The sequence below is a fragment of the Dipodomys spectabilis genome, unplaced genomic scaffold (genome assembly GCF_019054845.1).
Source record: "Dipodomys spectabilis isolate Male_0828 unplaced genomic scaffold, ASM1905484v1 ptg000071l, whole genome shotgun sequence".
NCBI lineage: Eukaryota > Metazoa > Chordata > Mammalia > Rodentia > Heteromyidae > Dipodomys > Dipodomys spectabilis.
The window spans coordinates 7302093-7326158 of NW_024870748.1; the positions used below are offsets into that span (position 1 = coordinate 7302093).

Consider the following 24066-nt stretch of genomic DNA (forward strand, 5'->3'; position numbering starts at 1 on the left):
CAGTAACAGCACCCAGGCCCTGAGCTCAAGCCCCAGGACTGGCACAAAACAAAGCAGAACTGAAAGCTTGGCTCAAGTTATAGAGTGTCAATCTAGCAAATATGGAGCTCTAAGTTCAAGCCCAGTACTGTTCTCCCCAAAAGAATAAATTTGAATCCTTATTTTATAATAACAGAAATAAACCCAAAATTTATCAAAGACAAATTTTAAGAGCTAAAATTATATAACTCTTAGGAAAAATAAGAGAATAAACTCTTATGACCATTGCTACACAATGTCTTTAAAGAGTTACACAACTCAAAATTTCTACTCTATACATTTCTAATAAAAATAAAAATATATGCCACCACAAAAACCTGTACATTAATTCTACCATCAGCCTTATTCATAACAGATCCAAAAGAGAAAACATAACAAATGCCCAATAATGAATTGATAAACTGTGATATATCCATAAATGCAGTGTTATTAGGTTACAAAAGAAATGAAGTATTGAAATAGGCCACAATATGGATGAACCTAGGAACCATTATTCGAAGCAGAAGAAACCAGTCGAAACCAGTCACCTATCATCTTATACTGTAGGATTCCATTTATACAAAGTTTCCAGAATAGGAAAATCCATAGAGATATGATTAAAGTTTATATGGGACAATGGTAGTAAAACCCGAGTGGATATGAGATTTATTTTTAGAGTGATGAAAACATTCTAACAATCATTATGGCAATGTGTGTAATAACTCTGAGTATAAAATAAAAACAATGAGAGGTGGGAGTGTAGTAGAGAGCCTGCCCGGCAAGCACAAGGCCCTAAGATCAGACTTTATGGCACCACAAACCAACAAAAACAAAAACAAAACTAGTGAGGCCATAAAACCATTGAAATAAGTACTTCAAATGATGAATTTGCTAAAATATGAATTATATTTTCAACAAAGTTTTACAAAACTGTAATATGGAAGGTAAATAGGAGGTGATGCTGTGGCTCAAAGTGGTAGAGCACTAGCCTTGAGCAAACAAGCTCAGGGACAGCACCCAGGCCCTGATTTCAAGCCCCATGACTGACTCCCCCCAAAACAGAAGTTAAATATTACTATTTTGAAAACAGCAAGCATAAACTACTATTAGATAAGTCTCACTCTTTTTTTCTCTTGGTGGTACTTTTTTCTCAGCTGTGTAGCTGAGCTATGTCTCTGGTCCTTTTTGTACTTTTCTGTTTTTCGTATTGGTTTGTATGTATGCCAGTCCTGGAACTTGAACTCAGGGCCTAGGTGCTGTCCCTGAGTTTGTTTGGTTTTTGCTCAGGCTAGCCACAGCTCAACTTCTGGCTTTCTGGGGGTTAACTAGACAGAAGAAACTCATGGACTTTCCTGCCCAGGCTGGCTTTAAATTGCAATCCTCAGATCCTAGCCTTCTGAGTAGTTAGAATTACAGGCACAAGTCACTGGCATCTGGATTGTATTTGTTGCTTCTGAAATAGGTTCTCATTTCTTATCTGGGTATGCACTTGGGCTGTGTTCCTTCTAGTTTAGGTTTCCTCGACTAAGTCTGATGAAAAATGTGTGCAACCATGTATAGGATCCTTTCTGTTGAAAGAGTTCTGATGGACTTTTCTGCTGGAGCTTGCCTTGACCTGTGATCCTCCCATTCTCATCCTCCTGGATAGCTAGGATTATAGGCATAAGTCAGAGGTTTCCCAGCTGACTTATATTTTGGTGGTACTGGGGTTTGAACTCATGATTTTCCACTTGCTAGATACACATTCTACCACTTGAGCCCCACCTTATAACCTCTCATTTATTCTAAATGACTCAATTAAATAACATTTACCTTGATATTTAGTGTTATAATTTCATATATATATATATATATATATATATATATATATATATATATATATGTTACATGTTAACACATTCAAATGGATAATTAGGAGTTAGTATAAATTACACAAATGTCCAAAATGCACATCCTATGATTATTTTTTTCTTTGGAAAAAAATAAATCTATGTAAGATAAAAAGAGTATAACAGATTTCTCCTGGGTGTTTGGAACTTTTGGGAATATCTGAGTTGGTCAAGTACATTGAGACAAGGGTCTCATCTCATTGACTTCTCACTGAGTCCTTTCTTCTTCAACAACTCAGTAAGGTGGAACCATTTTTTAATTTACTTCAAAATTATTCTTTATTTTTATTAGAAAAGTGATATACAGAGGGGTTACAGTTGCATAAGTCAGGTTAAGAGTACCATTTATTTTTGGACAATGTCACCCCTTCCCTCACTCTCTCCCAATTTTTTTTTTTTTTTTGTCAGTCGTGGGGCTTGAACTCTGGGCCTGGGCGCTGTCCCTCAGCTCTTCAGCTCAATGCTAGCGCTCTACCACTTGAGCTACAGCGCCACTTCCAGTTTTCTGAGTGTTTATTGGAGATAAGAGTCTCACGGACTTTCCTGCCCGGGCTGGCTCTGAACTTCGATCCTCAGATCTCAACCTCCTGAGTAGCTAGGATTACAGGCGTGAGCCACCGGCGCCTGCCCCCCCCCCCACATAATTTGTATAGTTCATTGTAAACGCAGTTTCTAGTGAGTACCACTGGTGCATTTGTTCACCCTTTGTCCCTCCATTTCTGTGCCCAACCCTTACCTGCTAAAGACAGATAGAGGAACAAACAAGACAAAAAGAAAATAAAGAAATAGCAACAAAAAAACCTCTTGTTTCTACTTCCTGGAGTTCACTTCGATAAATATTATTTTATATGACCAGATGCACATAGACACTGTGCCTTTGTGTTCTTCTCCTAAGAAACTATGCTTTAATATAACTATGCCTCAATATAACTAAAAAGATTTCTCTTACAGATGTCAAAATTTAAGGACTGTCTGTGGCCCAGTGATAAAAACAAGCAAGAGAACCTGGGTTCAATTTTCAGCAGCACAAAACATTTAAAGTCAGGGGGCTATAGCTAAGTAGTAGAGCACTTTCCTAATATGCACAAGACTACCAATTCAATTCTCAGCACTGGAACAAAAGACAAAAATAAATCTCAAAGACAGAAATGACTCTGAAAAATTCTGTATTAATAGATCTTCAGTAAATGTGACTTTCTCTTTTCTAGGGCTCAATGGCAGGGTTTTGCTTCCAAATGATACAGTGGAGGTTATATCAATTCATCATATAGCACAGAGACTTTAATAACACTCAATTTTCTTATCAGGAACTAATACAAAACTTGTAATTTAAGATTGATGCAGTGGCTCATGCCTGTAATCCTAATTACTCAGGAGGCCAGCCTGGGTAAAATTTTAAGAGATTCCAACTCAATCAATAAAAAGCTGGCTGTGATGGGCATGTGTCTGTTATTCCATCTACAATAAGAAACACAAATAGGAGTCTTACAGTCCAAACAGGGAAAAAAGTGAGAACCTATCTCAAAAATAACCACAGTAAGCTGAGCACCAGTGGCTCATGCTTGTAATCCTAACTATTCAGGAAGCTGAGATTTGAGGATCATAGTTCAATGTCATCCTGGTCAGGAAAGTCCATGAGACTCCCATCTCCAAGTAACCACCAAAAAGCCAGAAGTGGAACTGTGGATCAGTATGTTAGAGTGCTAGCCTTGAGCAAAAAAGCTCAAGAGCAGTACCTAGGTCCTGAGTTCAAGCCTGAGTGCGTGTGTGCGCGCGCGCGCGCGCACACACACACACACACACACACAGTACCCAGGTCCTGAGTTCAAGCCTGAGTGCGTGTGTGTGTGCGCGCGCGCGCGCGCGCACACACACACACACACACACACACAGAATAAAAGGGGTCTGGTGCTCAAGTGATAGAACACCGTACACTTAGTAATTATGAAGTTCTGAGTTCAAACACCAGTACTGCCAAAGAAATTATTATAACTAAATGTTTAGAAAAATAAAATGATTATACTCACAGTTATCTATTACTATTCTCTATAGTCATGTAACTATATTTCCCCCCCATGTGTTTGGTGAGTAGCTTATGTAAAGTCCTATGAAATATATGTGGCTTGCTATCATAAAAAAAATACTGAAGTAGAAGTCAAAGAACTGAGCTTAAATTTCAATGCTATCTCTTCCTACCCATGTGGGCTTGAGTAAAGAATGTATCTAATCCTCCTCATCTCTAATACAAGATATAACACATACCTTGTCTCCCTCATGGGATTGCTGCATGAATAAAATAGATAGGATATATGAAAAAGCACACCAAAAACTTAATTTTAAATGCTACATGATTATAGTAAGGTAATTATATTGTTATCATATTTAATACATACTTTTGTTCCAGGAAGCAATCCTTCTAGTTCCTTAGGCTTTATAAATGTACGGTGTTGTGCCTTGTGTTCTATTTTTTCCTTGTAGGTCAAAAATTGCAGTCTGCATTTCATACAACGATGAACTCCTTTTTTCTGTTTACAGAAAATATTATAAATGATATATTAAGTAACTTCTTGTTTTTGTTTTTTTAAACACCAAATCTTAATACATAGCTCAAACTGGTCTCAAACTCACCATGTAGTCCCATTATGTAGACTTTGAATTATCTTTCTGCCTCAGTTTCCGGACTCTGCAATCTCCAGTGTATGCTACCATGCTCTAAAAACACTAACTTCTCCCAATACAAATCCTGAGGCCTGAAATTACTCAACTCAGAATAATAAAAACTCTTAAATAATTAGGAAAAAAACATTCCAGTGACCAGTGGCTCAGGACTGTAATCCTACCTATTCAGAAGGCTGATACCTGGAGGATCAGGGTTCAAAGCCAGCCTAGTCAGGCAAGTTTGTGAAATCTGATCTTGGAAATAATAAGGAAAAAGCCAGTTTGAAGGCATGGCTCCTGTGGCAAGCTGAGCAAGCACAAGCCCTGAGTTTAAAGGCCAAGTCTGGCAAAAAAACAATTTAAAGTCTATTAAGGGCTGGAAAGGTGGCTCAGTCGTAGAGTGCTTGCCTTGCATGCATGGGGTCCTGGGTTCGATTCCTCAGCATCGCATAAGCAGAAAAAACCTGATGTGGTGCTGTGACTCAAGTGGTAGAGTGCTAGCCTTGAGCTGAAGAGCTGAGGGACAGTGCCCAGGCCCACAGTTCAGGCACCATAAGTCACACACACACACACACACACACACACACACACACACACACACACACACGTATATTAAAATTTTTTTTTGCTTTTCTTTATTGTGGTAGTGATTGAACCCAGAGATTTATGCTACCAATGGAGTATGCTATGCCAGAACTAACTTCATTCCTTCTTCCCCATCCCTCCTTTCCTCTCTGTCTGCCCCTCCCCTGCTTTCCCCTTCCTCTCTTCTGTCCTTTCTTTTTCCTCCCAACATTTCTCTCCACTTTCCTTCTTTTTTCACTTTATTTCCCTTCCTTTTCTCTATGCACTTCTCCCTTTTCTCCCTTCTTTTTTATCTTTGCTGGGAAGTCAAACTCAGGATTTCACGAAGGCTAGACAAGAGCCTTAATTCATTATTTTTGCTTGAACTTGGGATCTGGAAACTGTCTGAGCACTTTTGCTCAAGGCTAGAGCTCTACCACTTGAGCCACAGCTCTACTTCTGGCCTTTTGGTGGTTAATTGGAGATGAGAGTCTCACAGACTTTCCTAGCTGGCTTTGAACTGCACTGGCCTTGAGCTGAAGAGCTCAGGGACAAGAGCCCAGGTCCAGAGTTCAGGTCCCATAAATGAATTCAGCAGTAGAGTGCTTGCCTTGCATGTATGAGGCCCTGGGTTCAATTCCTCAGTACCACATAAGCAGAAAAAGCCAGAAGTGGCACTGTGGTAGAGCACTAGCCTTGAGCTGAAGAGCTGAGGGACAGCACCCAGGCCCAGAGTTCAGGCCCCACAACTGACAAAAAAAGTCTAATTTTGAAAATCCAGCCATTATAATATTTCTTTCATCAGAAATGATTTGTGAGAACATTAATGGGAAAATCCTATATCAGAAATATTTTTATCAGAGGTAGGTCTTTTTTTTTCTGTTTGGTTCAAGCTTGGGCACTGTCCCTGAGCTTTTGAGCTCAAGGTTAGTGCTCTACCACATTTTTACCTTGAGCTACAACTCCACTTCTGGCCTTTTGTTAGTTAACTGGAGGTAAGAGTTTCATGGACTTTCCTGCCTAGACTGGCTTTGAACTGCAATCCTCAGATCTCAGCCTTTTGAGTAGCTAGGATTATGGGGGTGAGCTACTAGCTTTGCCAGAGGTTCTTAAATGTGAGGTAATCCTAGATTTTTAAAAAAATAGTGGTATCACCTCAGTGATAGCAGAGGTGATCTTGAATATACAAGAAAATTGGCTCTTGTGTTTTTTCCAATTAGCAACTATAATCTGATTTCATGATTATCTAATGAGTGTGTCCAAAAGTCATGTTAACATCAGTGCTGAGTAAACTGGGTATGACAGTACATTCAAAAATAAGAAAATTTAATGAGCTGATGAGCAAGGAGGCAAAATTTGACTATATAATGATATTCAATAAGTCCACTGACTTCTACTTTTGGCAAAGGTAAGTACTGTTCTTTCACATCCTCAAGAACAGGTTCATTGTTTCATCAAAGTTTTCAGTCGAAAGGATAGTCTAATTGTTTCAGTAAGCATAAAATCAGACTTCAAGAAAAGATGCAAGCATTAATCCTGGCACCCTGGAAATTACATAGCTGATCTGGTAATAATCATGCAGGAAATAAGTTTAAAACCTAAATATAGTTTTGTGGCATAGTTCACACATCTTGTAAAGTAAGTTCCAGCGCTGTTTCCTGTTACCAGCTCATATAAGGCTGATATTACTGTGGACAAATACATGCTTTCTCATGACTAAAAGTAGGTTGCAAGTAGAAATAAGGCTTGAAGGGAAAGAGGAAAACAGAGGGTTATAAAGTCTTCAATTTTGGCCAGGTGCTGGTGATTTACACTTGTAATACTAGCTACTCAGGAGGCTGAGATCTGAGGATCACAATTTGAAGCCATCTCAGGTAGGAAAGTTCATGAGATACTTAATTCCAATTAACCACCAAAAAGCCAAAAGTGGTACTTAGGCTCGAGTGGTAGAGCACTAGCCTTGATCATAAAAGCTCAGGGGCAGTGCCCAGTCCCTGAGTTCAAGCCCCGGGATGGCAAAATAAAATAAAATAAAAAAGTCTTCAATTTTAACTTCATCAGTTCTCAGTTCAAACATCCTCCTTCCTGCTTTCCTTTTTTTGCTGGTACTAGGGTTTGAACTAATGGCTTCTCACTTGCTTTCTTGCTTGGCTGGAGCTCTACTACTTGAGGCTCTCCTCCAGCTTTGTTTTTGGCAGGTTATTTTGACAATGAAGTTCTACAGATTTTTCTGCCCAGGCTTGGAACAAATTGCAATCCTCTGAATCTCAGCCTCCTGAGTGGCTAGGATTACAAATGTGAATTACTGCTACCTACCTAGCACCCTGCTCTTGAGAAGCGCTTGCCAAATCATTGCCATTCCTATCACTCTTAAGCACCAAAATATCCAGCCAAAATATTTCATGTTACTTCCCTTTCCTTGTACTCTAGGGTTCCTATTTATAGCTATCTTTCAGAATATTTACTATTTATGGGCTCCATCATCATCAGAAAGCAAGCAAGTAAAAATGGCAGTTTCACAAATAACTGATTATAAATTGTTACAAATTAACCATTATTATTTTGGTGTAGAACAAATTTAACCAATGTTCTAACTATGTATATGTATTTTTTAAATAAGATGACATGAACAAATAAGAAATGCTGAATCTCACCTGATGCTTCATGTAATGATTCATGTAGGGGGTTGCCATTTTACTAACTTTGAGGCAAAACGGACATAGCAAGTTCTTAGTGTTTTCATGGACTATTCGAAAATGAGTTTCTACATCAGAAAATATTGATGACCTAAACTGGCAAACCTAGAAATATAAAGAAGGTTTAGTTTTACTTGAAACTTTCATAACTTGCATATAATTATATTGAATTAGTAATGATTTATCATTTATTTTGAAGAACATTCTGCCAGATAGACAATCAAGAGTCCTATTACTACAAGTAATAAGTGTAATTTTTAAACAAAAAAGTTATATATGTTTAGGGATACTGTAAACCATAGACTCACTTCTTTTCAGATCTACTACCCATTACCTTGACTTTCATTTGCAAGTGGATATCTCCCATTCTGTATTGCTTGTCTTGCTATATACAGCAGAGGAATTTCATTTTCATGTTTTAAAGGGTACACCAGTAGCAATTTATGTTATTTCCTAGAACCAGTAGTCACTTGAAGTATTGGAAACACTGGTCCCAAAGCATTTATTTTGGGTCTCTACAAGAGCGTGTCCTATTTCCCTAATATAGCTCTATTCTTCCCTAGAGGATAGGCCCATATGCTTGCCTTTATCCTTACTACAAGGGTTGGAAAACTACAGCCTGCAAGGCCAGCAGTTAAAAATAAAAAGAATAATACTATGTTATGGCACATGAAAACTACACAAATGCCTAAATATACAATAAAATGTGTTTACCTGGCAAATATATGGCATTTCACCAGGTTTATGAGTGTCCTTCATATGTTGTAAAAGAATATGCTCTGTTTCAAATGACAATTCACAGATTTTGCAAATAGCTGAAAGCGGACAAAACATAATACATCATTTTAAGAGTGTATGTATGAAAAGGATGCATTCAGTACAACTCTAAGACAACAAGAGTATAATAGTAATAGCAGTAGTAGTAAGGGAAATTCCAACAATTCAATGTTGACTTTCTAACACTGTTTTAAGAGACTGTGAATATAACTCAGTGGTAGAGTACTTGTCTAGCATGTGTAAGGTCCTGAGTTCTTTAAAAAGTTAGGATATTGTTGACTTTATTTAATTCTCTTAACACAACTGAGGGAGGTACTGCTACCCTCCCCCAATTTTTCAAATAAGCAAACAGAAGCACAGACAGATTAAGTAACAATCTTTCTATGCTTTACATAGCTGTATTAGGGAGCAGAGGTGGAATTTGAACCCAAGCTCTGTACAGTTCCTAGACTATTTTAACTGCCCCTACAGAAACCTTTCATCTGAAAGTGTAAATCAAGGCAACTGATTTTACATTTGAAACTATGGGATTCAAGTATTCTAATTCAGTTCCTTACACATAATACATAGTTATGCCAAGGAAGTTTTCACTAATGAATTATTTATAAGAAGGGTTTCAATTTTAGTAATAAATTTTAAGTTTGTATGAGTTAAAACTTGGTATTCAGTTTTGCCATCAAATTACAAGTTATATTTCTTAAAATTATTCCATTAGAATCCTTTGGTTCCCTTACAATCAGGTAGTTAAAGTCAATAATTTTCAGGCCTTCAATCAAATTGTCACTTACTAGAAAACTCATGGGGAGTATGTGTACTCTCGATGTGGCATTGCAGCTGGAAGGGTGTGGGATACTGCCGGTAGCAGTGCTGGCAGGTGGTGTGGTTTTCCCAGCTCTCATTGTTCTGCTTCTCCAGTTCCAAGTGGTGCTTCATGTGATTCATGAACCTATAAGTGATTGTCAACAGTTGCAAAAATTCAGATTTATAACCCTAAAGTTTAAAAAAAATGTAATTGATGGGAACTCAAAATAATTTCTCTATGGTCTTAATTAAAGCCCTCAAGAAAAGTACTTATTGCTGGGAATGGTGGCATTTGCCTGTAGTCCTTGTTAATTAGGTATCTGAAGCAGAAGGATCACTTGAAGAGTTTGAGGCCAGCCTAGGTAAATAGCAATATCCCATCTCAAACCAAAAAGTATGTACACTAAAGAAATTGATTTTAAACTGGGCACTGATGGCTCATGCCTATAATCCTTAGCTATTTAGGAGGTTGAGATCTGAGGATGGTGGTTTGAAGCCAGCCCAGTCAGGAAAGTCTGAGAGAGTCTTACCTCCAATTAATCACAGAAAAAGCCAGAAGTGGTGTTGTGACTCAAGTGGTAGAGTGCTAGCCTTGATCAAAAGGACCTTAGGGACAGGGTCAGGCCCAGAGTTCAAGCCCCAGGACTGGCAAAAAACAATTAAAAATAAATAAAAAAGAATTTAATTTTACTAAGTAGCTTAATAAACAACTTTTAAAAATTTTTGTAGTTTCTTTTTTGGCAAATACAAAAAGTAGTAGTCTTTTCCCCCTACATATTTACATTTCAAAAAAATACATAGAAGAAGGAAACTATCACCATAGTTGGTATAGTATCATGAAAGAAAATTTTAAAAGGCTTGAAAATACACACACATACACATACACACATACTGCTTTCTAAATGCATGTAATAACAATGTAAGTGCCTATACTTACACACATCTTTCATTGTCTTTAATGATCCTGGCTTTCTGTTTTTATAAACTGTTACGATTTGAATCTGAGATGTCTCCCAAAGGCTCAAATGTTGGGGGCTTATATGCCAGCTGATAGATTGAGGACTCTGACCTAATCAATGGATTAATCCCTTGATGAATTCATAATGACATGATTATTGGGAGGTAGAACCTACTTTGGGGAAGTGGGTTACTGCGATGAACCCTGAAAAAATATACTTTGTCCCCAGTTCCTTCCTGTCTTGCTCACTGCTTCCTGGCTGCCATGAGATGAACAGGTTTCCTCTATCGTCCCCTTCTATGATGTTTTTGCCTTGATATAGAACTAAAAATCAATGGAGTCAGCTGACCCTAGACAGAAACCTCAGAAATAATGAGACAAAAAAAAACTTTCAAAAAAAGGTCTTTCCTACTTTAAATTGTTTCTCTCAGGTATTTGTCACAGCACTAGAAAGTCTGACTAATACAGAAAGTATTTCTTTAAATTTTTGCAGACTCTCCCTTTTGTAGTACTGTCTACCTCAGAGCTACTAAAAGGCTTCTTAAGAGAAGAGACTAAGACCTTCAACAGAGTACATATAAATGAGCATGCCTAGTCTGAAGAGTTTACTTGTGGCTAAATTTCAAAGAAAAGTTATTCAACTAACAACAAATTTTTGTCCTGTTCCTGATCTCTGTTTCCTAATTTTTTTTTTTTGCCCTACGCTAGTGTGCCACTACTTGAGCCACAGCTCTACTTCTGAGTTTTTCTTGAGTTTATTGGAGATAAGAGACTCACAGACTTTCCGGACCAGGTTTGGCTTCAAACCGTAGTCCTCAGACCTCAGCCACATAAGAAGCTACATGGCACTCATGAGCTCCAGCTTCAACACAATAATTTTAAGATTAGATCAACAACTTAAAGTAATTCACTATGAAAATCTAAAGAAAACAATACTGAAATGGAATGATAATACCATCAACCTAGATAAGTAATAATTATATAGGCTTTTAACATTTATCTCTTTTTTTATACCTCCAAAATACATCTCTTCAATTTTGGAAAATGATTGGAATTTACTCTGAAAAGTATCCAACACTACATGGTAAAGCAAGTACAGGTTGAACACTTCTAATCTAAAAATCTGAAATAATGCTCCAAATCTAAAACATTTTTTTCACCACTTGATGTGTCAGATAGAAAATTCAACACCTAACCACATGCAATACATTCAAGTCAAAACGCAAATGCACTAGTAATATTGTATAATATTTACCTTTATGCTCTATGTATAAAGTATGTGGGAAATATATTTTGCGTTTAGACTTGGGTCCCAACCACAAAATATCTCTTTATATATGTGTGAACATTCCAAGATCTGAAAAAAAAATCTGAAATTGGAAGCATTTTTCTCAAGGATTTTGGATAAGGAATATACAAGTTGTATAGTGAAATGTTAATAGTAGAATTGAGATGGTAAATAGATATAAGTTCACTATAAAATTTTTTTCAAATTTGTAGAATGCTTAAAAATCTTATAAGGTATTGGAAAAGAGTGTTACTTAATATAAATATAAATGCCAGGCTGTAAAATAAATGAAAAATGTCAATCAATATGTCATATTATTTGTTTTGTTACTATCTTAAGACAATAGATATGTAAAATGCCATAAAACTCAAGACTGTAAAGGACAAGTTCCTAAAACTTAAAAATATACATGTATAATAATTTTAAATTTCATTTGGGAGTTAAATCTTTTTTTATGGGAAGAGGGTCCTGGGGGCTTGAACTGAGAACCAGGGTACTGTCGCTGACCTTTTTTTCCCCTCAAGGCTAGCACTATACTGTTTGAGCTACAGTGGCCTTTTCTTGGTGGTTAACTAAATAGAAGAAACTCACTGATTTTCCTGACCAAGCTTGTTTGGCACCATTATCCTTAGATCTCAGCCTCCTTAGTAGCCAGGGTTACAGGCTTATATTAGAGTTTTAAAATGTATAAAATTATGAAATCAAGTAAGACAATACATAGAAATTGAAGTTTTCCAAAGAAGAGCACAAAACAAAATCACTTTCTCTGCAAGTTAATATGCTTAAAAATTATAAACGTGAACTGAAACCTGAGCACTACGTAAGATGTAGTATGGGAGAGGTCAAACTAGGGAGTAGTAGTATATATACTAGACTATATTTCTTTTTTTTTTTTGGGTCCAGTCGTGGGGCCTGAACTCTGGGCCTGGGCACTGTCCCTCAGCTCTTCAGCTCAAGGCTAGCACTCTACCACTTGAGCCACAGCACCACTTCCAGCTTTTTTCTTATGTGGTGCTGAGGAATCGAACCCAGGGCCTCGAGCATGCAAGGCAAGTGTTCTACCACTGAGTCACCTTCCCAGCCCCTAGACTATAGTTCTTATAATATTAATTAGTGTAAGATTAAAGAACAAATAGAAAATACATCTCCCCAAAACTGTTAGTTCAATGATAAATATAGGAAAAAAAAAATTTTCTATTAGAATGCATTTTGTCCTTAAATGCTATGTGGGATGGCAACTCCTTTGTACAGCTACTTAAAGATAATAAAAATATTTTTAAAAAGGTATCTGAAAAAATACAACTAAGTACATCAAGATGTCAAAGTACAAAAATATGTTCAGCATAATGACCTATCTTCCTTTTGTGTATTAGCATGTGTGCTGGTCCTGGGGCTTGAAATTAGGGCTTGGGCACTGCCCTGAGCTTGTTGCTCAAGGCTAGAGCACTACTACTTGAACCACAGCACAACTTTTGGCTTTTTTCATAGTTAATTTGGAGTCTCATGAACTTTTCCTCTTGGGCTGTCTTCAAATTGCAGTCCTCAGATCTCAGCCTCCTAAATAGTTAGGGTTTGCAGGTGTGAACCACAGGCACCAATCCCTTCAAAGTAGAAAGCGTAAAATCGCTAACCTAGGTTAGAGAAGAAAACTAGATACAATATCCATATTAAAAGACAATATGCAATTTGTAATATGAGAATTTTCAAATAAATACATATTTACATACCTAATATTATTTTTAAGAACTTTCAAACAACTGAAACATTTAAAGTTTGTATAAGTCTTCAGTTCTTCCTCAATGGTTCCTTCATGTCTCCCATAATAAAAATCATTAACTACCATGATCAATTTTCCTTTCTCAGAACCAGCATCATCTTTGTCAGCACTTGAAATTTCTATATTGAAAGTTCCCAGGGAGTTATTTACCATATCTGGGCAACAATGCTGAAAAAAAAAAAGAAAAAATAATAAGCCTTTCTTATATCTCTTAAAAAGATCAGTAAACAAAAATGAATCCCATGTTTACAATTAGGGTGAGATTATATAAAACTGTGCTTAGAAGTATATCTGGAAAGATATTCACCAAACATTAGCTTCTTTCCCTATGTATTCCAAAAAATTCCAGCAATAAGCACTTATCTTTTCAGTAGGCAGGACTAGGGTTTGAACTCAGGACTTTGTGCTTGCTAGGCAAGTATGCTACCATCTGAGCCGTACCTCCAGTCCAGTATGCATTATCTTAAAGAATAACTTCAAAAATAAACTGGGAGGGAGTTTAAAGGGAAAAACAAGAGGTGATACTGATCAAAAAGAAATATACTCATTACTTGCTTATGTAACTGTAACCCCTTTGTACATCACCTTTACAATAATAATAAAAAATAAATTGAGGGTGTGCTTTGACTGTATGAAGAAGCCTCCTAAGTAATGTACACAGCCTATTGCTTGTATGGATTGCTTTAAGGGACTTTGGAGACAGTTTTTTAGTGGATGGTCATGTCTCTGAGCTAATGCCATCTGCAATCTAGGATCCAGACAGGTATGTGGTGGATGCCTTTGCGATGTCCTAGGACACAGTGGCCAATGTGCATTACAATGGCTAAGTAACTATACCCATTATCACTAAATTTAAAAAATGAAAAATGGCTACTTTAGAAGTTCGAAGAATAGCATTACTTGGTCAATAACATTCTGATTAATATATTACTTTCATTTGCAGTTGAAATGTATACCACAATAAATATACTAAGTTAATTTTTAAAATTTCATGACTGGAAAGAATTTTAAAATCTTATATAAAGATAATATTACAGATAAGAATCTATAAAGTTCCTTACATGAAAACACCAATTTGATAAGATTATATTATCTAAATATCTAGACACACCAACAAATTAATTCAATTAATACTTAATAGTTTTAGGGTTTTGTAAAACATTTTCAAATATCAAAAAACATTATTATGCTAGTCCTAGGGCCTGAACTCAAGGCCTGGGTGCTGTCCCTGAGCTTCTTTTGCTCAAGACTTGTGCTCTACCACTCTACCACTTGAGCCCCAGCTCCATTTCTGGCTTTTTTGGTAATTTATTAGAGATAAGAGTCTCATGGACTTTCCTGCCCAGGCTGGTTTCAAACTGTAATCCTCAGATCGCCTGAGTAGCTAGGGTTATAGGTGTGAGCCACCAGCACCTGGTTCAAATATTAAGGTTTTAAGCATCCACAGAATATTTATTTGCTATTTAAAATATTCCATACTTTCACATATTGTGAACAAAAAACCATTTCAACTTACACATAGTAAAAAAAGCAAAAAGTACAACCTTTCAAACATTAAAAATCATAATCAAATTGGTAAAACAGATAAATAAATGTATACCTCTAACAGTTAGCTTATGAAAAAACAAGAACAAAGAGCCATGCATTTATTGCCCAAATTCACCAATTCTACTATGGCCATCCATCTCAGTCATCTTGACTCTTCATTACACTGTACATGATTAGATGGATAGATATTGTTTAAAAATAGGAGAGGGCTGGGAAGGTGGCTCAGTGGTAGAGTGCTTACCTTGTAAGCATGAGCCCCTGTGTTTGATTCCTCAGCATCACATAAACAGAAAAAGCCGGAAGAGGCGCTGTGGCTCAAGTGGTAGAGTGCTAGACTTGAACTGAAGAACTGAGGGACAGTGCCCAGGCCCAGAGTTCAGGCCCCACAAATGACAAAACAAAAACAAAACAAACAAACAAACAAACGGGTGCCAGTGGCTCATGCCTGTAATCCTAGCTACTCAGAAGGCTGAGATCTGAGGATCATGGTTCAAAGCCAGCCTGGGCAAAAAAGGCCATGAGACTCTTAACTCCAATAAACCACCAGAAAACCAGAAGTGGCATTGTGGCTCAAGTGGTAGAGTGCTAGCCTTGAGCCAAAGAGCTGAGGGACAGCACCCAGGCCCAGAGTTCAAGCCCCATGACCGACCCCCCCCCCCCCAAACAAAGGAGAGGATCATAGGAAATACCAAAAATGGCTAAAAAGAACTTTCCAAACATTGGAAATAACATACAAAAATTAATTAGTGGGAAGAAAACATCAAATGAGTCCAAAGAGTAACTGACATTACACTGGTACAGATTAAGGAAAACAAAGAGTTGAATGTTTGACCTTTTTATAAAAAGAAACATGACCATAACCAACTGATAAAACCCTGTTGTGGAGCCTCAGAACAACTCTGTGAGAGACTAAGAGTACAAAAATTTAGGCTTTTATGTACCTGAAAACTACAGTTAAGAGAAAAATCACATCAGAAAACACAGAGAATCAGAACATGAATACATATAAATTAAAAGCATACTGTTTATCATTCCACATTATTTCACATATGGTAAGAAAACAATACTGTAAGTCATTCTTAAGTAAAAATGTTTTCACTGAAATAGTAAGTTCCACAATGAGTTTAGGTACAGTCTTTTACCACAAATTTAGTATATATCAAAACACTCAGTGGTGTCACAAAGCTAATAAAATTATCCATATGGTGTACTGGAAAGGTAATCATTTCCCTGCCTTCATAGGTTAACTTAAAATCAGTTAAAAATGGAAATAGAGAACTAGTAGAAAAAAGCTTTACATGAAATCCTATATGGTGCATTCTTAGTATTTCATGTTGGATATGGACATTGCCTGTATATACAACCACACATGTTCAACAGACATGATACCTTCTTCCCACATATGTTTATATTGACCCAGACTGATCTGTACATAGATGGTCTTCTTCTCTAGGCATATATAAAGTAACAAAATAAGCCTGAAACATTTGTTTTGTTTTTTTGTTTTAATGATATGAGGAACCTAATGTCTTGCTTCTTGAAGGGATGCTAAGAAGAGTAGTCCACAAAAAAAAAAACAGCTATGCATACCAACCTTTTCAAGAGAGATGAGTTATCTTCAGGAATAAAAATATGTGCAAGATCATTAGTGATCTGAGAAATTTCATGTGCTACACAAACAAAGATGAATGTCCTGACAATGATGTTGGGCACAGGGTTTCCGGAATGAGTACCAAAATACCCCTGGAGTCCGCTGTCAGCCATATGTGGTATTGGAAAATAAACAGCTCTAATGAAATTTTTCCAAACCAAGCAAAAACTGAATAGGCTTATCCAGGGATGTTCCTTATTAGAATAAAAGCAAAAATCTGCTTGAGGCTTTCTGTGTAGCAAAATTTGGTACCATATTTATAAGGCAAAATTTCCTAACAGCCCATGATATAATCTTGCTATTTCCATTAAGTATCTGCCTGATTGGCAGGGCAGTCACTCTCTCTTTACCCTCAAATATTAAATTTTGGGGGAAAAAAGTTTTAGCAAGGTGCTGATAGCTCATATCTGTAACCCTAGCTACTCAGGAGGCTGAGATCTGAGGATCACAGTTTGAAACCAGCCTGAACAGGAAAGTTCATGAGACTCTTATCTCCAATTAACCACCAGAAAACCAGAAGTGGTACTATGGCTCAAAGTGGTAGAATGCTAGCCTTGAGCAAGAATAGCTCAGAGACAGTGCCCAGGCTGAGTTCAAACCTCATGACTGAAAAAAAAGGAAAGAAAAAAAGTTTTACCTTCATGTGGGATCTCAAAGCAGTCAAATGTCTGAACTGAATGCTGCATTTTGGACAAGATTTTCGGAAAGGAGCTCCATTTTTAGAGTTAGATGAGGTATTTGAACCTAAAATGAATTAAATACTTTCATGAGTAAAATTCCCTGTTTTAAACCTTAAGCAACCACTAATAATAGTTTTTCAATCTATCACAATTTCTAAAATTTATACAAAATAATACATTTTTTCTTCTTCTTTTTTATTTTGCCAGTCCGGGGGCTTGAACACAGGACCTGGGCACTGTCCCTGAGCTGCTTTTTCTCAAGGCTAGCACTTAATTCGTTGAGCCACAGCGCCACTTCTGGCTTTTTCTGTTTATGTGTTACCGAGAAATCGAACCCAGGGCTTCATGTATGCTAGGCAAGCACTCTACCACTGAGTCACCTTCCCAGCCGAATATATTTTTTTCTGTTACATTTCATATTTACCTGTTGTTACCACAATCTGGGAAGATGATGCTTCAGAAGTAAACTTCTTTGAAGACAATGCCAAGGAAATATTTGTTTCAGACACACCTTGACTGGTCTTTGGCTGTGGTGGATTAATACTGTTTACTTTAGAAGCAGGGAGATGTGTTACTCCAAATGAAGTTTGATCCATCTCTACAAAGATTTAAATAGTGGAAGATACACTTATAAATGTTTTGGAGTAGAATATTGCTTACATTAAACTACTATTAAACTAGTATTGTATTTAAAATTAACTAAAATATTTTGGAGCTAAATTAAGTATAAAATGATTGCATTATCCTATAACACAAACAACAAAAAAGATGAAAATTTATATAACCAAGAGTTAAAAACTATACACATAGCTTCTATGTACTATATTTATTTGAAAAATTCTTTTTTTTTATTGTGAAAATACTGTACAGAGGGGTTACAATTACATGGGCACGGTAATGACATTTCTTATCAAGCATTGTAGCCTCCTCCTTTGTTTTTGAAAAATTCTTAAAGTAAGTATTATATAAGAAAATATTAAAGATAGTTTCACTTTTTTGGCATTCTAAAGTTTGAACTTGGGATCTACAGAGTTAATTATTAGCAAGTTATTTTACTACTTGTCCAAAGAAAAACATAAACAGCTATGAAAAAACATAGACATAAAAATAAAAAAGGGAAAATGAAATTAAGGCACAAAGAATACTCAAGGTAAACTAGAAATTTATATTTTGGTATTAAAGTACATTTAAAGCTTGTACAGAAGTATTTATTCTAAAAAAAACCCAAATTCTATGAGATGCTTTAAAATTGAGATGCATAATAGAAAATTTGTTGGTTCATCTTCCAAATAACACCTAACAGCTGGTTTATATTCTCTGATTCTATGTGTAAAGTGGAAATAACTAATTTTGAAAGATCATAAATACCTTACCCCCTCTTTATGGAAAAGTTTGGATGGAATTACTTTAATGCCTTTCAAACTATGTTCCTTTCAGTGGGATGGAATGTAATGGGCATGTCAGATACAGAATCTCTTCTTTTATGTTTGGTTAATTACATTTCTCTATAAGATTTTGTCTGAATAGAGATTTCCTTGCTAAAAAGTTATGAGGGTGAAAGTCATCACCTTAAAGGGCAATAAATTATATGATTCAGTGTTGTATGAAAGGAGAGAAGGTTAGCACTCCCCTTGACAAGGATGGAAGAGGCCCTTGGGCCTGACAACACGCATATGGTTAAGGCATTACCACCTATTTTGTGGCATCTAACCATCGATTTTTTTCTTTGCTGTTCTTAGCCCATTAATACATAGTTGTTTGATGTTGAATAGATTGTATCTGTTGAACTAGATTGTATCTGCAGCCTTTTGACTGTGCAACTACAGGACTTTGGTTGATGCTTGCCTTAAAATAGTGTTCTAGCACAAAATTGGTATTACTTTCATACCAAATGGGCAGAACAAGCAGGAAAAACACAAGAAAAATGCCAAGTCCAGGTATCTCAACTCCCACTCATGATAATCAGGTGACAGAACAGATAATGAATAATCCAGAGGAGATTTCTAAAAAGCTCTACAAACACTACTGGTAAACATGGTGAATGAAAAGATTGAAAAACTGCAAAGGACTCAGTGTGAGCATAATAGGGGGAGAGGAGGCAAACCAAAGATCAATACAGGAATTTCATGAGCATGAGGAAGCTACTCAAAGATTGATATGGGAATTGCTGAGCAGGTTGAAAACACTCAAAGAGAAATAAAGGAATTGCGTGAGCAGGCTGAGAACAGACAAAGAGAAAGTCAGGAATAGCGTGAGCAGGCTGAGAACAGTCAAACAGAACTACAGGAATTGCATGAACGTGAGGAAGCTAATCAAAGAGTAATAAAGGAACGGCGAGAGAGGGATGGGAATAGACAAAGCTCAATAGAGGCATTCATGGAATCCATAAACAGAGAGCAGGAGTAGCAGTCCTATATCAGATAAAATAGACTTCAAATTAAAATTAGTGAGACAAGACAAAGATGGTCACTGCATACTAATTAAGGGATCTCTCCTTCAGGAGGATATTACAATTCTAAATCTCTGTTTGCCAAACAACGGAGCACCCAAATTTATCCAAGAAACACTATTTTCCCTCAAATCTCACATAGGTACAAAGACATTAATTGTTGTGGACTTTAACACATCACTATCCCCACTAGATAGATCAACTCGGCAAAAACTCAACAAAGAAAATGCACATCTAAACATCTGCATAGATCAACTAGATTTAACAGACATCTACCGAATATTTCAACCAGCAGCATCAGAATACACGTTTTTCTCAGCAGCACATGGAACATTTTCCAAAATAGATCACATTTTAGGTCACAAAGCAAACTTGTCCAAATTCAGAAACATTGAAGTTATACCTTGCATCCTCTCAGACCACAAGGGAATAAAATTAGAATTCAACACCAAAAACCACCAAAGAAAGTCCTGTAACACGTGGAGGCTGTAAAAGTCCTGTAACATACTGCTGAATGACCAGTGGGTCATGGAAGAGATTAGAAAGGAAATTCAAATGTTCATGATATTCAACAAAAATGAACACACAAATTACCAGCTCCTCTGGAACACAGCAAAGGTAGTACTCAGAGGTAAGTTTATAGCTCTGAGTTCCTGCATCAACAAATTGGAGAGATCTGAAACCAACAATTTAATAAGACATCTGAGCCTCCTTGAAAAAGAACAGCAAGATAAACCCCAATCTAGTAGACGGAAAGAAATAATTAAAATTAAATCAGAATTAAATGAATAAGAACCGCCCCCCCCCCAAAAAACATAGAATCAACAAAACAAAGAGTTGGTTCTTCGAAAAAATTAGCAAAATTGACAGACCCTTAGCAAATCTTATCAGAAAAAGAAAAGAACACACCCAAATAAATAAACTCAGAGATGAGAATGTAAACATCACCTCAGAAACAACCAAGATTCAGAACACTATAAGGGAATACTTCTCAAACCTTTATGCTAATAAGTTTGAGAATTTGGCAGAAATGGACCTTCTCCTAGCAAATATCGACATGCTGAAACTAAATCTCATTGACTTAAACCATCTTAACAGGCCCATATCAAGCATTGAAATAGAAACAGCAATAAGAGACCTCCCATCTAAGAAAAGCCCAGGACCAGATGGTTTTACAGCAGACTTCTACAAGGCCTTCAAAACAGAGCTCACACCAATACTCCTCCAACTCTTCAATAAAATTGAAAGAGAAAGTTCACTACCGAACTCATTCTATGAAGCCATTGTAACCCTCATCCCAAAACAAGGCAGGGACTCATCAAAGAAAGAGAACTATAGACCCATTTCTTTGATGAACACTGTTGCAAAACTTCTCAACAAAATTTTAGCCAATCGACTTCAACAATTTATCCAAAAAATCATACACCACGATCAAACAGGATTTATTTCAGGGATGCAATGCTGGTTCAATATACAAAAATCAATTAATATAACACATCACATAAACAAGAGAAAGGATAAGAACCACATGGATATCTCAATAGATGAAGAAAAGCATTTGACAAGATCCAACCCCTTTATGATAAAGGTTCTGGAAAAATTAGGAATCCAGGAAACATTCCTCAATACAATAAAGGCTGTATATGACAAACCTACAGCCATCATTATACTTAATGGTGAAAAACTAAAGCCATATCCTCTTAAATCAGGAACAAGACAATGATGTCTGCTCTCTCCACTTCTCTTCAATTTAGTATTAGAATGCCTAGCTACTGCAATAAGACAAGATGCAAACATAAAAGGGATCCAAATAGGGAAAGATGAAGTAAAACACTCCCTCTTTGCAGATGACATGATCTTGTATTTAAAAAATCCCATGGACTCCACTCCCAAATTACTCAAGCTGATTCAAAACTTTGGCAAAGTAGCAAGGTATAAAAGTAACCCTCAAAAATCAATGGCTCTTCTGTATTCCAACAATGAGAAAAGCGTGTTGAAATCAGGAAAGTAACTCCATTCGTAATAGCCCCACAAAAAAAAAAATACCTAGAAATTAACTTAACCAAAGAAGTGAAGGACCTCTATGATGAAAACTTTAAAACCCTAAAAAAGGAAATCAAAACAGAACTTAGAAAGTGGCAAAACCTCCCATGCTCCCAGATTGGAAGGATCAACATCATGAAAATGGCAATACTTCCCAAGGCTATCTACAAATTCAATGCAATACCTATCAATATTCCAACCTCATTCTTCAAGGAAATAGAAGAGGCAATCCAAAAATTCATATGGAACAATGAAAGACCCCGAATAGCAAAAGCAATCCTTAACAGAAAGAACAGTGCTGGAGGAGTATCAATACCAAAATTCAAACTCTACTACAAAGCCATAGTAATCAAAACAGCTTCGTACTGGCACAAGAAGGGACCTCAGGACCAACAGAATAGAATTGAAAACCCAGAAATGAACCTACAGACTTATAGCCATCTAATCTTCGATAAGGGAGCTAAAAAATAGAATGGAAAGTTGTCATGTCGAAAACGAACTTTACAACTTTGGTGGGGGGGTGAGGTAGGATTGGGTTGGTGGGTGGGGGAGGCTTGGAAGGGATGGGAAGGAGAAACAAAGGAGGAGGCTACAATGCTTGATAAGAAATGTACTCATTATCTTGCCCATGTAATTGTAACCCCTCTGTACAGTTTTTTCACCATAAAAAAATGTCTTAAAAATAGAATGGAAGAAAGACAGCCTCTTCAATAAATGGTGCTGACAAAACTGGTTAATCACTTGTAGAAAACTAAAGCTAGATTCTTATATATCACCCTGCTCCAGAATCAACTCCAAATGGATCAAAGACCTAGGAGTCAAAGCAGACACTCTGAAAACATTACAGGATGGAATAGGAGAAACCCTAGGTCTCCTTGGCACAGGACGAAATGTTCTTTTTTTTGGGGGGGGGGGGTCCGGTTGTGGGGCCTGAACTCTGGGCTTGGCCGCTGTCCCTCAGCTCTTCAGCTCAAGGCTAGTGCTCTACCACTTGAGCCACAGCACCACTTCTGGCTTTTTTCTTTTTGCTTATGTGGTGCTGAGGAATCGAACCCAGGGCCTTGAGCATGCAAGGCAAGCGCTCTACCACTGAGCCACCTTCCCAGCCCTGAAATGTTCTTAATAGAGACCCAGAAACACAACAAATCAAAGAAAGGTTGGACAAATGGGATTGCATGAAATTGCAGAGCTTCTGCATGACAAAGGACATAGCTAGCAAGATCAATAGAAAGCCCATGGACTGGGAGAAGATCTTCACTAGCCATACAACTGACAAGGGTCTCGTATCTAAAATAAACCTGGAACTCAAAAAATTAAATCCCCCAACAACAAATCCTCAAAGAAACAACTGTCCAATAAATAAGTGGGCTAAAAACTTAAAGAGAAACTTCACTGAAGAGGAAAGAAGGATGGCCAATAGATACATGAAGAAATGCTCAACCTCTCTAGCCATAAAAGAAATGCAAATCAAAACAACATTGAGATACCACCTCACCCCAGTTAGAATAGCTATAATCAAGAACTCTTATAACAACAGATACTGGAGGGGACGTGGCCAGAAGGGAACCTTACTGCATTGTTGGTGGGAGTGTAAACTTGTTCAACCACTTTGGAAAGCAGTATGGAGGTTCCTCAAAAGACTCCACATAGAGCTCCCCTATGATCCAACAATCCCACCTTTGGGCATTTACCCAAATGACCACAAACAAGACCATACTAAAGCTACCAGCACAACTATGTTTATTGCAGCATTATTTACCATAGCTAAGATATGGAACCCACCCAGATGCCCCTCAGTAGATAAATGGATCAAGAAAATGTGGTATATATACACAATGGAATTCTATGCCTCCATCAGAAAGAATGACACTGTCCCATTCGTTAGGAAATGCAAAGACTTGGAAAATATTATATTAAGTGAAGTAAGCCAGGCCTAAAGAAACATAGGCCCCATGGTTTCTCTTATTTGTAATAACTAGTATATGTCTAAGACAAGCAGAAAAGGTCAGATAAGTTATGTTAGGTGAAATAAACCCCAAGGTTAGTATTCAAATATTTTTTCTTTCATGTAATTGTTTCTAACATATTTATAAGATGATTTCTTTGTTGCTTTGTATGTCCCTCACCCACGGTATAACCCTTGCTTTCACTGTATTTGATGTTGGTATAATTTGTGGAGGGGAAGGGAAAAAACAAATTGTTTAAATAGGGATACAGGTGGACCCATTGTAACAATGAGACGTACAAGTCGTTATGTCGAAAATTGAAC

General features: G+C 36.9%; 1 protein-coding gene, 1 non-coding gene and 1 pseudogene across 3 annotated transcripts in view; 2 read left to right on the top strand and 1 right to left on the bottom strand.

Moving 5' to 3' along the window:
- Window positions 1-24066, bottom strand: part of Znf280c (zinc finger protein 280C) — a 53487-nt gene that overhangs the window by 9506 nt on the left and 19915 nt on the right. For both annotated transcript variants that reach the window (XM_042682400.1, XM_042682401.1), the window contains exons 7-13: window positions 17730-17903; window positions 17263-17369; window positions 13377-13594; window positions 9391-9548; window positions 8540-8640; window positions 7784-7930; window positions 4301-4432 (exon numbers count right to left, since the gene is read on the bottom strand). In XM_042682400.1, the coding sequence (XP_042538334.1) occupies window positions 4301-4432; window positions 7784-7930; window positions 8540-8640; window positions 9391-9548; window positions 13377-13594; window positions 17263-17369; window positions 17730-17903 (1037 nt within the window). The remainder of the gene's footprint in view (window positions 1-4300; window positions 4433-7783; window positions 7931-8539; window positions 8641-9390; window positions 9549-13376; window positions 13595-17262; window positions 17370-17729; window positions 17904-24066) is intronic.
- Window positions 14023-14131, top strand: LOC122109989 (annotated as a pseudogene).
- On the top strand, window positions 18902-19027 carry LOC122109991. The gene has a single exon (XR_006147792.1). It is a non-coding gene; the product is annotated as a U6atac minor spliceosomal RNA (small nuclear RNA).